The sequence below is a fragment of the Mytilus californianus genome, unplaced genomic scaffold (genome assembly GCF_021869535.1).
Source record: "Mytilus californianus isolate M0D057914Y unplaced genomic scaffold, xbMytCali1.0.p SCAF_13, whole genome shotgun sequence".
In the NCBI taxonomy this organism is placed as follows: Eukaryota; Metazoa; Mollusca; class Bivalvia; order Mytilida; family Mytilidae; genus Mytilus; species Mytilus californianus.
Genome location: NW_026262615.1, coordinates 426,586 through 443,465, shown reverse-complemented (window position 1 = coordinate 443,465; position 16,880 = coordinate 426,586). Strand labels below are relative to the sequence as shown.

Genomic DNA, 16,880 nt, shown 5'->3' with positions numbered 1-16,880 from the left:
TATAAGAAAATATTTCGAGGTTTTTTTTTAAATTAAGATTTTATAAAAATAAGGAAATGTGGTATGATACCTAATGAGTCAAGTGTCCTCTAAAGCATGTACACAAATGCAGGTCACCAGCAAGCTTTCTACAACAATTAAAACCCATATCGTTTAGTAAAAGTTCCTGCAATGACAAAATATATCTGAAATAACATACAACATAGACTAATGGAACTACCATTTGATTTTATGGGGGGGGGGCTAGGATGAAATTTGAAAAAAAAAAGCAGGACAGAAGTTTTGAGTAAAAAAAAAAAGGCAGGATGAGGTAAAAAAAAAAAGCAGAATGAGCAACTTGGAAAAAAAAAGGCAGGATGACAAATTATGAAAAAAAAGTCAGAATAAATTAATAAAAAAAAAAGGCAGGAATGAATAAAGTGAAAAATAAAAAAGGCAGGACCGAGATTACAACTAAAAAAAAAAATGCAGGACACAATTTTTCATCCTAGCACCCCCATAAAAATCAAATTGTAGCTCCCTAAGTCTACAATGTTTTAAATGATAATGCATAATTCATATAAATAGTGATTTTTTGAATTTTAATTAGCTACTCATATATTGTTTCAGATCAGATACAAACACAAATAGAAGACTGGGAAAAGAAAGATAAAATGTTTGTGACTACGCGAGCCAGTGATTATGTCATGGAATGTTTACAGGACAACAGTTGCTTGACATTAACTGCCCCATCAGGAGTAGGAAAATCATTTATTGCCAGACACACAGCACTTGTTTTAAAGAAGGAAGGATACAATATAATACCAGTGGATTTACCAGCCGACATTAAAACTTATTATCAGCCTGGTAAACAGACAGTCTTCATTGTAGATGATATTTGTGGAAATTTCACTGTGAATCAACAACAGATTGATAACTGGAAACAATTGTTACCTGTGATTGACAGAGTTATTGCAGACAAATGTTGTAAGATTATTGTATCGTGTAGGTTACAAGTCAATAAAGATGATAAGTTTAATATATTATTACCTTTTAAATCCTGTGAATGTAACTTAATATCAGATAAGTTATGTCTTACATCTGTAGAAAAAAATACTATAGCAAAAACCTATATTGGTTCAAGCTTGGATGATATTGATAAGTTATCACAAAATAGTGAATTCTTTCCACTATTATGCTCTTTATATGATAGGGAGGAAAATGGAGATGTTAAAGATTTTTTCAAAAATCCATTTAATGTCTATCAGAATGAACTAGACAATTTAAGTCGGTATGGTGATGACGGGATCTTGAGAATATGTAGTCTGGCTTTATGTGTTATCTTTAATAATCAGCTAGAAGAAAAATGGTTCAAGGGTAAATTGACAGATGAACAAAAACATATCATAGAAGACATATGTGATGCTTGTGAACTCAACAGAAGTACATCAAAAGCAAAACTTAAGAAATCACTTGACACTCTAGACGGTACATTTATCTGTAAACAGAATGGTATTTATAGAACTGTACATGATAAACTGTTTGACTTCCTTGCTCATTACTATGGTCAGAAAATGATTGAATGTTTAATAGACCATGGTGATAGTGATTTAGTACGTGAACGTTTTATCTGGCAGAAGTCACCAGATGACAAGAACAGTAATATAGACTTCATTATTGAAATACCAGATGATTATTTAGAATCATATTTAAAAAGGTTTATAAAGGACTGGTCAGCAGGAAAGGTGTCACTTGTATTCAGTAACAATAATATGAAAGTATCATCATTCAGACAACAGTTATTACAGTACTTACAACAACTAGATAAACCACAACAAGTAACATTAGCCAGTACCAAGGATACAGTGAGACCAAAGGAGGACTGTGGATCAGGTAATACTCCACTGATACTTACTTGTTGTTATGGTTATACTGATATGGTACAGTGGATGTTACATAATGATGTGGATGTGGATCAGTGTAGAGATGATGGAGTTACTGGACTGATCATGGCAAGTCAGGAGGGACATACTGATATAGTAAAGTTACTGTTAGTAAAAGATCCTAATGTTAATCTATGTAACAAGAATGGCTGTAGTCCTCTGTACATGGCAAGTCAGAATGGACATACTGATATAGTAAAGTTACTGTTAGAGAGGAATCCTAATATTGATCTATGTGACAAGGATGGTTGTAGTCCTCTGTACATGGCAAGTCAGAATGGACATACTGATATAGTAAAGTTACTGTTAGAGAGGAATCCTAATGTTGATCTATGTGACAAGGATGGCTATAGTCCTCTGTTACAGGCAAGTCAGAATGGACATACTGATATAGTGAAGTTACTGTTAGAGAGGAATCCTAATGTTGATCTATGTAACAATGATGGCTGTAGTCCTCTGTACATGGCAAGTCAGAATGGACATACTGATATAGTAAAGTTACTGTTAGAGAGGAATCCTAATGTTGATCTATGTGACAAGAATGACTGTAGTCCTCTGTTACAGGCAAGTCAGAATGGACATACTGATATAGTAAAGTTACTGTTAGAGAGGAATCCTAATGTTGATCTATGTGACAAGAATGGCTGTAGTCCTCTGTTACAGGCAAGTCAGAATGGACATACTGATATAGTGAAGTTATTGTTAGAGAGGAATCCTAATGTTGATCTATGTGACAAGAATGGCTGTAGTCCTCTGTTACAGGCAAGTCAGAATGGACATACTGATATAGTAAAGTTATTGTTAGAGAGGAATCCTAATGTTGATCTATGTGACAAGAATGGCTTTACACCACTGATCCAGTCATGTAGTAATAACCACACCAGTATAGTTCAGCTATTAATGAAACATAAACCAAACATTAATGCCCAGACATTTGATGGTGGTAATTCTTTATATTTCAGTGCAAAGAATGGGTACATAGAGATAACACAGTTGCTATTAGAGAACAATGCTGACTGTAATATCTGTATTCATAGTAAACAAGTATTAACAGATACATATACTAACCAGCCAGGGTATACATTAGACAAAGTAAAACAATTATTATTTGATAGCCTGGTAAAGAAAACATCATCACATGTAACAGATTATGTCAGTAAGAAGTCAGTAGATTATGCCTTTGATGTAGTAGCTGGTTCTTCTTCATTACACATTGCTTGTTTTATGGGTAGGACAGATGTAGTCAATTGTCTTCTGGACCACAATGCTAACATCAACATGACAAAAGAAGATGGAACAACACCATTATTTTATGCATGTGAAGTAGGACACGAGGATATTGTACGTTTATTATTAGATAAAGGTGCAGATACACAGATGTGTAGACTTGATGGGAAATCCCCTTTAAAGATTTCAACAGATAATGGACATACATCTATAGTAATGATGTTAACAGAACACACAAAGAAGGAGGACAAACTTTCTTCTTAACTCTTGTTCTTTAGTCAGTGGTTCTTTATGACATGTAAAAAAACATGCAAGGGATGTTGAAATGTTGTCTTTTAAACTCTTGTTCTTTTGTCAGTGGTTTGTTTTTACATGTAAAAATCATGCAGCAGATGAGAGAAAAAAACTTTTATTTTACTTGTTGATTGGTGTTTGATTAATATCTACTAAAATTCATCCTATTACTTTCTCTCCATTTCTACACATGCAGTTAAGCTTCACATTACATGAATATATATATCTAAATTGTATTACAAGGAATAGAAAAAACATTTTAGATTCAAATGCAGTAAACACATTCTGTTGATGCCAATGAATAAAACTGTACCACACTTAATAAACATTGTATTTCTATTAATACTTAGTATTTTTTTAATTACTTCATTGTTTTCTAAAGTCACATTTCTTTCTGCCTGATGAGTCAGGCTCTTGTTTGTCTTATTTAGTGTCACTTATAAAATTCCTCTCTTTTTGAATGGCAAAGTTAATTACAATGGACAGACAAATTCACAATCATATCATTGCCAAATTTGCTTCTCATGTTAAATATTCAACATTTTACTGATAGTATAGTAGTCCGTTGTCTTCTGAGCCACAATGCGGACATCAACATGACAAACGAAGATGGAACATCACCATTATTTTATGCATGTGAAGTAGGACATGAGCATATTGTACGATTATTGTTAGATGGTACAGTTATATACAGCGGTATGGGCTTTGCTCATTGTTGAAGGCTGTACGTTGACCTGTAGTTGTTAATTTTTGTGTCATTTGGTCTCTTGTGAAGAGTTGTTTCATTGGCAATCATACCACATCTTCTTTTTTATGTATACAAATATAGACAACCATTTTATTTGTATTGTTATGTAGAGTCGAGATTAATATTGTGTAACATTTTATTGATTATATGACATACTTTATTTACTATATACAAATGTAGCCTACCATTTTATTTGTATTGTTATGTTTGTTCGTGTTTTCTCTTGTGTATGTAATCCTTTCTATATTTTTGCTATTTACATGACAAACCCCTATATTGTTTGTTTTGTTTGGATGTTGGGGTACTGTATAATTGCAAGATAAATATGTTGTATTTAATCTGTTAATAGAACTAATTATTATGACACGTAATAACCATACTTTCTAAAGAAAAAAAAAACAGTGATCTATATGCTAAAGAAATAAATATTGTATCACAGCAGGTCTGAAAGGCCATGTGAGATCTGTCATCACTTTGGGTCCATTGTCTGTTTGTCTTTCAATCTATTGCTTTTCAGCTTTTGATACCTTGAATCAGTTTTTACTTAATTTTGTATGCATTTTTCCTTCTGGTTTGTAATACATTCAAATTTATATTCATTCCCCCCCCCCCCCTACCCCACATACTTACTTGCTTTGCCAGTTTTTTTTACCATTTTGTAGTAAACTCATAAAGTTTTAACATGGCAGCTAACACCATTTTCAAGTCAATATTTTATGTCCCTGTTTTCAAAATTGCAGGTGCTGTTTCAAAAAAATTTTACCGCAAAAATTGTTTGTAAATTGTTCATGACTGAAGAGTATTTTTTTCTCTTTCGAATTTTTGTGAAATTTGTCTCAATTTTTAACATTGCAGAGTAATGCATCTTTAGAAAAAAAAGTTTCAATATGACAGCTTCTGGTGCAGTAAAATACGTACCATTACTATGACAGTTTTAGATAAATTCCCCTGGTAAAGAAATTTTTAACATCACAGTTTTACTGTCTAGAGATGCCATGTAAGCAATGCAGACTCAAGTTTATTATAGTTAATTAATTCCTTGTAAGTTATAGCAAAATCAATCTACATATTGTGATAAGTCTCAAGTAATGAAATAAAGAATTTCCGGTAACAATTATTTTTACCATTTATTACTGTTTGAATTATATATTGTAATATAGAAATATATTTTGTTGATATAAGAATAATCATAATAAAAGCATTTATCAGTATTTTATGTATTTTTATTCACTTAAATACATGTTAATTTGTTAAAAAGACAACTGCTGATAATTAATGTCTTCTATGATTGAATTGGGTTTGACCAGTATCCAATGTGAATATGATAGATTTGGAGAATGCATTCATCATTTTGTCTTTGCAGTTTACATTTCATAATGACAAATTGTGCAATTAACATGACGGAGTAGTGCAACCAACTTTTAAAGCTGTTATCCTAATGCTAGCAAGTTAAAGGTTTGTTTTGCCTGCTTGCTAATGTTGCATTGTTTGTATAAATGTTTGCTCAAGCATTGTAATTAAGATTGACATCTGCAATCAATAGATCAATAAATCAATCGGGACTTCAAATTGTATAATACATTGCTTAACTTCTAATAACATTATACTTATACAAGCTGAAGCCCTGCCTATCTATTGATATGAGATGTCAATCTTAATTACAATGCCTGAGCAAACATTTATACAAACAAACCTTTTACTTGCTAGCATTAGGATAACAGCTTTAACTACAAAAGTCAAATTGGCTTAATTATAATCATATCATAAAATATGTCTGGGAGTCAGCTTTCCAGTTTTCTTAGGGACAGAAGATTTCAATCCAAAATGATTATTTCACACTACTTGTTTTGATATTGCTCCGTTGGAAAAAACTGTACTGATTTTAGGATTAATAGGTCATGTTACAGTGTCTGTGAATATACTGAAAGTTTTGAGGTCTATATTGAGTTTTAGGTAACTAATATAAAGATATGGCGATGTGATATGATTGCCAATGAGACTATTATACCATAGAGACCAAAATTATATGTAATCAGCTTTAGGTCACTATAAGGCCTTCAACAATTAGCAAAACCCATAACTGTAGTAAGCTGTATAAGGCTCAGACATAAAAAAAACTATGTTATATTTCAAACAAACAAGAGTACACACGTTGTAATGTCTCGCCAGCTTTACTGGCCATTGATTTTATGTTGAAAGTCTTAAAGATAAAGGTTAAACTAAAAACATCACAGAAACTCAGGTCAGATAAATGCCGTCAAACAGACATATACACCTTACAATTTTTTTATACACAAAATATAATTGACCTATTGCTTATGATAATTGAAAAACAGACAAAACAAAAAAACACTTCATTTACCAATGAACCATGAAAATGAGGGCACGGTCAGATTATACCTGCCAGACAGACATATACACCTTACAACCATTCCATACACCAAATATAGTTGACCTATTGCTTATAGTACTGGAAAAACAGACCAAACCACAAAAACTTAACATTGACCAATGAACCATTAAAATGAGGTCAAGGTCAGATGATAACTGCCAGACAGACACGTACACCTTACAAAGATTCCATACACCAAATATAGTTGACCTGTTGCTTATAGTACTTGAAAAACAGACCAAAACACAAAAACTTAACATTAACCAATGAACCATGACAATGAGGTCAAGGTCAGATGAAAACTGCCAGTCTGACATGTACCCATTACAGTCATTCCATACAACAAATATAGTTAACCTACTGATTATAGTATTTGAGAAACGGACCTAATCACGTAACTTTAACCTTGATCACTGATCCATGAAATAAGGTCGATGTCAGGTGAAACTTGTCTGACGGACATGTAGACGTTGTAAGGAACCCATATACCAAATATGGTTATCCTATTACTCATAATAAGTGAAAAATTTACATGACAAAAAAACTCAAATTTGTTTTCAAGCAGTCGCTGAACAATGAAAATGGGGGTCAAGGACATTGGACATATGACAGACAGGAACTTCGTATCATAAGGTATCTACATAAAAGATATGGTCCAGGTCTTGTACCTTCTTAAATATAAAGCTTTACACATATAGTTTACACCGCCGGATAGTAATACATATGTCTCGCATACTGCGACGAACGTCGACGGCGAGACAAAAACTAAACGGCCTAATGTATGTACAAGTCCAAAGTCATAAGGCACAGAAGACTGAAATTGTGGCAATATTAATTGTTTCCTGATGCTATCTTTAAATCAAATTTCTTATCTTCACGAAAATTTGGGAAAGGTTTTGCTTCAGGACAATATATATTGAGTAATGAATAACCTATCTGTGGTGGAAAATTTCTTCTTGCCTGAGAGATGAAAATCCCTAGTAATTTAAAGATCAATTTATAGACTGAAATTATTGGTGGTGTATTATTTTCCTGAAGGTCTCAGTGTAACTTTCAGATGAAGAACAACAAAAAAATCCAAATTTGATTGATTTTGTTTGTATCGAGTGGACATGACTCTGTGACATAAGAACCACCTATTGTAGTCTAGTGGTAGTGTGCTTGCCTTCGAGTGTGGGAGGACGTGAGGTCGAGCCAAAACAGGTTCAAAGACTTGAAATGTGCTGTTCTCGGCTATGCGTGGACCATATAGAAGTAAGAGCTCTTATCGAGAATAATGTGTTCATGTAATATATGTTTCTGTTGAGTATAACCATGTGAACTAGCACTGATTTCTTACTCGATTTGACTCTAATTTTCTAGGTCCTTTTTGTCAGACCTGTTATCACGGAAGCGAAAAAGCGATCCTACTGTCTATCGTCAGCGTCATCAGTCTGTTGTTAAATATAAAAAAAAAAGAAGATGTATGATTTTCAATGAGACACGATCCACTAGAGAACAAATGACGTATATGTTAGCAACAATAAGTCGCCGTTTATCTTCAACAATGAGTAAAACCTAAACCGTATAGTTAGTTATTATAAATGACTTCGATATGACAAAATGTTACAATTCCAACGAGAAAACTAATGACGTGATTTATGAACAAAACAATGAACGAAAAAAAACATGATAGACAGCAACTAACGTCCATTGAATCCCAGGCTCCTGACTCTGGACATGCACATACAGGATGTGGTGGGTTTATAAAAAAAATATGATAAAACAATAAAAAAAAGACATGCACACACAGTGGTACCAATTGACACACAACGAATAAATTTCCATAACTCCGCAATGTCATATCAGAAATTTATAAAAAAAAAAAAAGAAGAGAAACGGAGCTTAATTCAGTAGATATAAACAAGTCACCAAAGTCTCATAAAAACTGTTCAAAGCGTTTTCGAGTTATTGTTCGAAAACTGGAAGCCCTCTCCTTTATTATGCATACAGTCACAATACTCCAAAAGTTAAAATCAGATTTTTTTTTAAATTTAATTGTAGCCTACGTCAATAGATTTTAGCAATTTCCCAAAGTTTCATGAAAATGGGTGAAAGCGTTTTTGAGTTATTGTCCGAAGTGTTGACGACGGACGGACGGACAACGGAATATAATAATTACATATCTGAGATTACTCGTAGTTACTGAAAGCTATTTTCCCCCTTCATTTTACAAAACTTAGACATATTCTTCTTCATAATCAATAGACAGTAACCAGTGCAAACTTTTAATTTCTCTTCTTCATTCTTTCATATTTTACATTAAAGTTTTGAATTTTCAAATATATTTGTCTAGAGTATTACTAAAGAGACATTAATTGTCGATTTGCTGATATGCTGCTTAGAATTTGTACCATTAATGTGATTTTAGCAGGTTAAGAGTCATATCGCATAAACACATTATATCCTTGGTATTCATGTAATATTTGCCACTGGAATTTTAAACATAAATCCCCCCTCCTGTCGGGCCAGATAGAATACAGACCTCATTATTTTCTGCATCCGAAGTTATCTAACATATATATCTCGATCTGCACCGTGGTTGACTAAATGTTTGTATCGTTTTTTTCACGCTGCAGTGTGATTGTCGAGCTAAATTATGATAATAAATGTTTCATTTCTTTGCCAAATTTATTTCATTCATATAACTCTATGGCTTTTTTTCTTTTTTTCAATTCACAGTTGTGACGTGATCGTCAGTTTGCAAAGCATTCTGCTCAAATCAGAGATAGGGGTGAGAGTATTTTTTCTACGTGCCGAAAGCCTCATTTATAAATTATTGGGAAGGGTTACTTTATAATGATGACAAAAAGGCAGGCGGTAATAAGTTGAGAACATACCGTAATTTTAAGACAAACTTTTGCAGAGAAAAATATTTATTCACAGATATTGACAAAAAAAGCATTACAACATTTGTTAAATTAAGAATTAGAAATAGTAATTTATATATTGAAAGAGGTCGATATCTGAAACTGCCTGTAGAGGAGAGTATTTGTAAACTGTGTAATTTAGAAGTTGAAGATGAATTATTACATGTACCAAACTTAAAAAGCCAAGGGCAGAATTATTAAGAGCATTACCTATCAATTGCACCTATTGGATAAAAAAGTATTGCCTTAGGGAATTTTTGACATACTTTAAAAAATTAGGGTTAGGCATGTTAGACCCTTTAGACCAAAGTTCGGACCTTTGGAATAGACAAACCATGAGTTGTCCCACCTGGGCATTTTGACCCATTTGACCTTAGACTATTATCTATCATTGGCAGCTAGTGGGTAAAACATTATTGCCGTAGGGAAATTTTTGACACTCTTTTAAAATTGGGGGTAGTCATTTTTTTTTAAATCTGACTTCAGACCTATGGTGAAGACAAACCATGAGTTGTCCCACCTGGGACTTTTGGCCCATTAGACCTTAAACCATTACCTATCATTTGCACCTAGTGGGTAAAAATGTATTGCCTTAGGAAATTTTTGACAGACTTTTAAAAATTAGGGGAAGGCATGTTAGACCCTATAGACCTAAGTTCGGACCTTTGGTTTAGAAAAACCAAAAGTTGTCCCACCTAGGCCTTCTGGCCCTATGGACCTTAGACCATTATCTATCATTTGCCTCTAGTGGATAAAAAAGTATTGCCGAAGGGAATTTTTGACAGACTTTTAAAAATTAAGGGTAGGCATGTCAGACCCTTTAGACCTAAGATCAGACCTTTGGTATAGACATCCCATGAATTGTCCAACCTGAGCCTTTTGACCCAATGGACCTTAAACCATTATCTATCATTTGCACCTAGTGGGTAAACAAGTATTGCCGTAGGGAATTTTCGACAGACTTTTAAAAATTAGGGGTAGGCATGTTAGACCCTTTTAGACCTAAGTTCGGACCTTTGGTATAGACAAACCATGAGTTGTCCCACCTGGGCCTTTTTACCCATTTGACCTTGGACCATTATCTATCATTTGCACCTAATGGGTAAAAAGTATTGCCGTAGGGAATTTTTTAAACTCTTTTAAAAATTGGGGGTAGGCATTTTTTTTAATTCTGACTTTGGACCTATGGTGAAAACAAACAATGAGTTGTCCCACCTGGGCCTTTTGGCCCATTGGACCTTAAACCATCACCTATCATTTGCACTTAATGGGTTTAAAATGTATTGCCGTAGGGAATTTTTGACAGACTTTTAAAAATAAGGGGTAGGCATGTTAGACCCTTTTAACATAAGTTCGGACCTTTGGTTTAGACAAACCATGAGTTGTCCCACCTAGGCCTTTTGGCTTATTGGACCTTATACCATTATCTATCATTTTCGCCTAGTGGGTAAACAAATATTTCCGTAGGGAATTTTTGACAGACTTTTAAAAATTACGTGTAGGCATGTTAGACCCTTTAGACCAAAGTTCGGACCTTTGGTATAGACAAACCATGAGTTGTCCCACCTGGGCCTTTTGGCCCATTTGACCTTAGACCATTATCTATCATTTGCAGCTAGTGGGTAAAATTTTATTGCCGTAGGGAATTTTTGACACTCTTTTAAAAATTGGGGTTAGGCATTTTTTTTTAAACCTGACTTTGGACCTATGGTGAAGACAAACCATGAGTTGTCCCACCTGGTCCTTTTGACCCATTGGACCTTAAACCATTACCTATCATTTGCATCTAGTGGATAAAAAAGTATTGCCGTAGGGAATTTTTGACAAACTTTTAAAAATTAGGGGTAGGCATGTTAGACCCTTTAGACCAAAGTTCGGACCTTTGGTATAGACAAACCATGAGTTGTCCCACCTGGGCCTATTGACTCATTTGACCTTAGACCATTATCTATCATTTGCAGCTAGTGGGTAAAACATTATTGCCGTAGGGAATTTTTCACACTCTTTTAAAATTGGGGGTAGTCATTTTTTTTTTTAATCTGACTTTAGACCTATGGTGAAGACAAACCATGAGTTGTCCCACCTGGGACTTTTAACCCATTGGACCTTAAACCCTTACCTATCATTTGCACTTAGTGGGTAAAATGTATTGCCGTAGGGAATTCTTGACAGACTTTTAAAAATTAGGGGTAGGCATTTTAGACCCTTTAGACCTAAGTTCTGACCTTTGGTATAAAAAAAACCATAAGTTGTCCCACCTGGGCCGTTTGGCCCATTGGACCTTAGACCATTATCTATCATTTGCCCCTAGTGGATAAAAAAGTATTGCCGAAGGGAATTTTTGACAGACTTTTAAAATTAGGGGTAGGCATGTTAGACCCTTCAGGCCAAAGTTCGGACCTTTGGTATAGACAAACCATGAGTTGTCCCACCTGGGCCTTTTGACCCATTTGACCTTGGACCATTATCTATCTTTTGCACCTAGTGGGTAAAAATGTATTGCCGTAAGGAATTTTTGACAGACGTTTAAAAATGAGGGGTAGGCATGTTAGACCCTTCAGGCCAAAGTTCGGACCTTTGGTATAGACAAACCATGAGTTGTCCCACCTGGGCCTTTTTACCCATTTGACCTTGGACCATTATCTATCATTTGCACCTAATGGGTAAAAAGTATTGCCGTAGGGAATTTTTTTACACTCTTTTAAAAATTGGGGGTAGGCATTTTTTTTTAATTCTGACTTTGGACCTATATTGAAGACAAACCATGAGTTGTCCAACCTTGGCCTTTGGACCATTGGACCTTAAACCATTATCTATCATTTGCACCTAGTTGGTAAAAATGTATTGCCGTAAGGAATTTTTGACAGACGTTTAAAAATTAGGGGTAGGCATGTTAGACCCTTTAAACATAAGTTCGGACCTTTGGTATAGACAAACTATGAGTTGTCCCACCAGGGCCTTTTGGCTCATTTGACCTTAGACCATTATCTATCATTTTCACCTAGTAGGGTAAAGAAGTATTGCCGTAGGGAATTTTTTACAGACTTTTTAAAAATTAGGGGTACGCATGTTAGACCCTTTAGACCTAAGTTCGGATATTTGGTATAGACAAACCATGAGTTGTCCCACCTGGGACTTTTGACCCATTTGACCTTAGACCATTATCTATCATTTGCATCTAGTGGGTAAAAAAGTATTGCCGTAGGGAATTTTTGACAGACTTTTAAAAATTAGGGGTAGGAATGTTTGACCCTTTAGACATAAGTTCGGACCTTTGTTAAAGACAAACCATGAGTTGTCCCACCTGGGCCTTTTGACCCATTTGACCATAGACCATTATCAATCATTTGCATCTAGTTGGTAAAAAAGTATAGCCGAAGGGAATTTTTGACAGACTGTTGAAAATTAGGGGTAGGCATGTTAGACCCTTTAGACCTAAGTTTGGACCTTTATTATAGACAAACCATGAGATGTCCCACCTTGGATTTTTGGCCCATTGGACCTTAGACCATTATCTATCATTTTCACTCAGTGGGAAAACAAATATTGCCGTAGGGAATTTTGACAGACTTTTAAAAATTAGAGGTAGGCATGTTAGACCCTTTAGACCTAAGTTCGGACCTTTGTTATAGACAAACCATGAGTTGACCCACCTGGGCTTTTTGGCCTATTGGACCTTAGAACATTATCTATCATTTTCACTAATTGGGTAAAAAAGTATTGCCGTAGGGAATTTTTTACTGACTTTTTAAAAATTAGGGATAGGCATGTTAAACCCTTTAGACCAAAGTTCGGACCTCCAATTAGACTTTTAAAAATTAGGGGTAGGCATGTTAGACCCTATAAACATAAGTTCGGACCTTTGGTATAGACAAACCATGAGTTGTCCCACCTGGGCCTTTTAGTGCATTGGACCTTAGACCATTATCTATCATTTTCACCTAGTGGATTAAAAAATATTGCCGTAGGGAACTTTTGACAGGCTTTTAAAAATGAGGGGTGGGCATGTTAGACCCTTTAGACCTAAGTTCGGACCTTTGGTATAGACAAACCATGAGTTGTCCCACCTGGGCCTTTTGACCCATTTGACCTTAGACCATTATCTATCATTTCCATCTAGTGGGTACAAAAATGTATTGCCGAAGGGAATTTTTGACAGACTTAAAATTTAAGGGAAGGCATTATAGACCATTTAGACCTAAGTTCGGACCTTTGGTATAGACAAACCGTGAGTTGTCCCACCTGGGCCTTTTAGTGCATTGGACCTTAGACCATTATCTATCATTTTCACCTAGTGGATTAAAAAATATTGCCGTAGGGAACTTTTGACAGGCTTTTAAAAATGAGGGGTGGGCATGTTAGACCCTTTAGACCTAAGTTCGGACCTTTGGTATAGACAAACCATGAGTTGTCCCACCTGGGCCTTTTGACCCATTTGACCTTAGACCATTATCTATCATTTTCACCTAGTGGGTGAAAAAGTATTGCCGTCGGGAATTTTTGACAGACTTTTAAAAATTACGTGTAGGCATGTTAGACCCTTTAGACCAAAGTTCGGACCTTTGGTATAGACAAACCATGAGTTGTCCCACCTGGGCCTTTTGGCTCATTGGACCTTAGACCATTATTAATCATTTTCACCTAGTTGGGAAAAAAGGATAGACGTAGAGAATTTTTGACAGACCTTTAAATTTAGGGGTAGGCATAGTAGACCCTTAAGACCAAAGTTCGGAACTTTGGTATAGACAAACCATGAGTTGTCCCACCTGGGCCTTTTTGCTAATTTGACCTTAGACCATTATCTATCATTTGCAGCTAGTGGGTAAAACATTATTGCCGTAGGGAATTTTTTACACTCTTTTAAAAATTTGGGGTAGGCATTTTTTTTAATTCTGACTTTGGACCTATGGTGAAGAGAAACCATGAGTTGTCACACCTGGGCCTTTTGGCCCATTAGACCTTAAACCATTACCTATTATTTGCACTTAGCTGGTAAAAATGTATTGCCGTAGGGAATTTTGACAGACTTTTGAAAATTAGGGGTAGGCATGTTAGACCCTTTAGACATAAGTTCGGACCTTTGGTGTAGACAAACTATGAGTTGTCCCACCTGAGTCTTTTGACCCATTTGACCTTAGACCATTATCTATCATTTCCATCTAGTGGGTACAAAAATGTATTGCCGAAGGGAATTTTTGACAGACTTAAAATTTAAGGGAAGGCATTATAGACCATTTAGACCTAAGTTCGGACCTTTGGTATAGACAAACCGTGAGTTGTCCCACCTGGGCCTTTTAGTGCATTGGACCTTAGACCATTATCTATCATTTTCACCTAGTGGGTTAAAAAATATTGCCGTAGGGAACTTTTGACAGGCTTTTAAAAATGAGGGGTGGGCATGTTAGACCCTTTAGACCTAAGTTCGGACCTTTGGTATAGACAAACCATGAGTTGTCCCACCTGGGCCTTTTGACCCATTTGACCTTAGACCATTATCTATCATTTGCTTCTAGTGGGTAAAAAAGTATTGCCGTAGGTAATTTTTGACACTCTTTTAAAAATTGGGGGTAGGCATTTTTTTTTTTAAATCTGACTTTGGACTTATGGTGAAGACAAACCATTGGTTGTCCCACCTGGGCCTTTTGGCCCATTGGACCTTAGACCATTACCTATCATTTGCACCTAGTGGGTAACAAAGAATTGACGTAGGGAATTTTTGATAGACTTTTAAAATTAAGGGTAGGCATCTTAGACTCTTTTTTTCATTTTTAATGTTATTTAAAGCAGATAGACACCTGTCAACCTGATTTGTCGAGAGCTTACACGAATGAGTAAAAAGAACACACAGAATTTGGATTTTATTATCTTTATATCTATAATCACATTGGAACACATCCGAATAAATCGGGAAAATGATTTTTGATACATCAAATCAGTCGGAGCACGATGTTGCTTTCCAAAAACTAACAGAAAGTCTACGCGATGATCTGTTTGTGAAAAAATAGAATTTTCGATGTATAATTTGTTAGATACATATTGTTCCTTGCTTCCAGAATCTTCATGATGCGGAGAAATTGTGAGGGGGGGGAGGGTTACGTCTAACTCGAACAATTTCAAATCAAATAATGAAGGAACAACATAACAGTGTGAGTAGATTTCACTCACTTACAAATTTATATATTATATTCTTTTACCTTTCCAGTCAAATTAGCGGACGTATTTCAGCCGAGTAATTACTGGTTTTTATATCATAAAAACAAACCAATTACTTTCAGATGGAGGATGATTACTTAGCACTCTCTTGTGTGTATCCCTTTAGCTGAGTGAGTGTGTGATATCCTAGCATTAAAGATAAGTACACCTCTGATCAGAGATGGTATGGGCATTGTAAAAAATGTCTTATGTAACTTTGGAAATTTGGTCTAGGACGCCTTCAAAACCCTAATAGCTTGTTTTGAAAACTTTTGGGGTATCATGGACGTGTTTGATTGATATAATTTGGAACATTCTACAAAATCAGCAGAAAGAATACGGAGGTAGATTTCAAATGGTTGTAGATCTAGCATTCTAAGGTTCGTCTGGTCATTGATGGCAGATCAATTAGAGGTTATAAGAATTTTCATGGTGCTCCTGAAAATAAACAAGGGATGAGAGTATTTGTAGGTAATTATGCACTCCCGCACTACAATGAGTTTGATTTGCAAGACCATGACGAAATATTCGATCAGTTGTATACACATTTACAAATTATTTTGCCGGATCTGTTTGTTGAGGTGTCGCAGTCTATTGAAATTGCCAGACATTTGCTTAACTTCTTTGTATAAGGATTTTCCTCAGATGTCAAACATGATAAATTGTGGTTTCAGACTGGATGCGTTTCTTTCAACAAAAACGCAAAACGGTTTTTACCTGTTCACGACATATACAAAGTTGTTTGACCAATGATGTCTGGCTAAGATTATCATGCTCTCACAGGATGCGACACGTCTTCTTTAATCGAATAGGTAAAAACGATATGCGTTGAATCAAAACCCAAACATGTATCAAAGTTTGTCAATCTAGCTGGTTCTTATATCGACACATCTGTTGCAGTGAAAAGTCAATTCACCGCGGATCTATATGGCCCAAAAGCAATTTTCAATCAGTACATGACTATCTCACGAGTGAAGTCTAACGAATACTCGATTAGTAAATCTTCATGGAGTTGACATCCCTTATGGAAATTAAAAAGTAAAATCGCAAAAATACTGAACTCCGAGGAAAATTCAAAAAGGAAATTCCCTAATCAAATGTCAAAATCAAAAGCTCAAACACAACAAACAAATGGATAAAAACTGTCATATACCCGACTTGGTACAGGCATTTTCTCATGTAGAATTAAACCTGGT

General features: G+C 35.2%; 1 protein-coding gene across 12 annotated transcripts in view; it reads left to right on the top strand.

The window, feature by feature from the left end:
• LOC127722974 (uncharacterized) overlaps nucleotides 1–16,880 on the top strand; it is a 436,121-nt gene that overhangs the window by 162,844 nt on the left and 256,397 nt on the right. For 5 of the 12 annotated variants that reach the window (XM_052229363.1, XM_052229361.1, XM_052229362.1 and 2 more), the window contains exon 10: nucleotides 610–1,872. The exons of 2 other annotated variants lie outside the window; for them this stretch is intronic. In XM_052229363.1, coding sequence (XP_052085323.1) covers nucleotides 610–1,872 — 1,263 coding nt within the window. The remainder of the gene's footprint in view (nucleotides 1–609; nucleotides 1,873–16,880) is intronic. 5 more of the 12 variants (XM_052229364.1, XM_052229374.1, XM_052229368.1 and 2 more) reach the window with 4 other exon arrangements.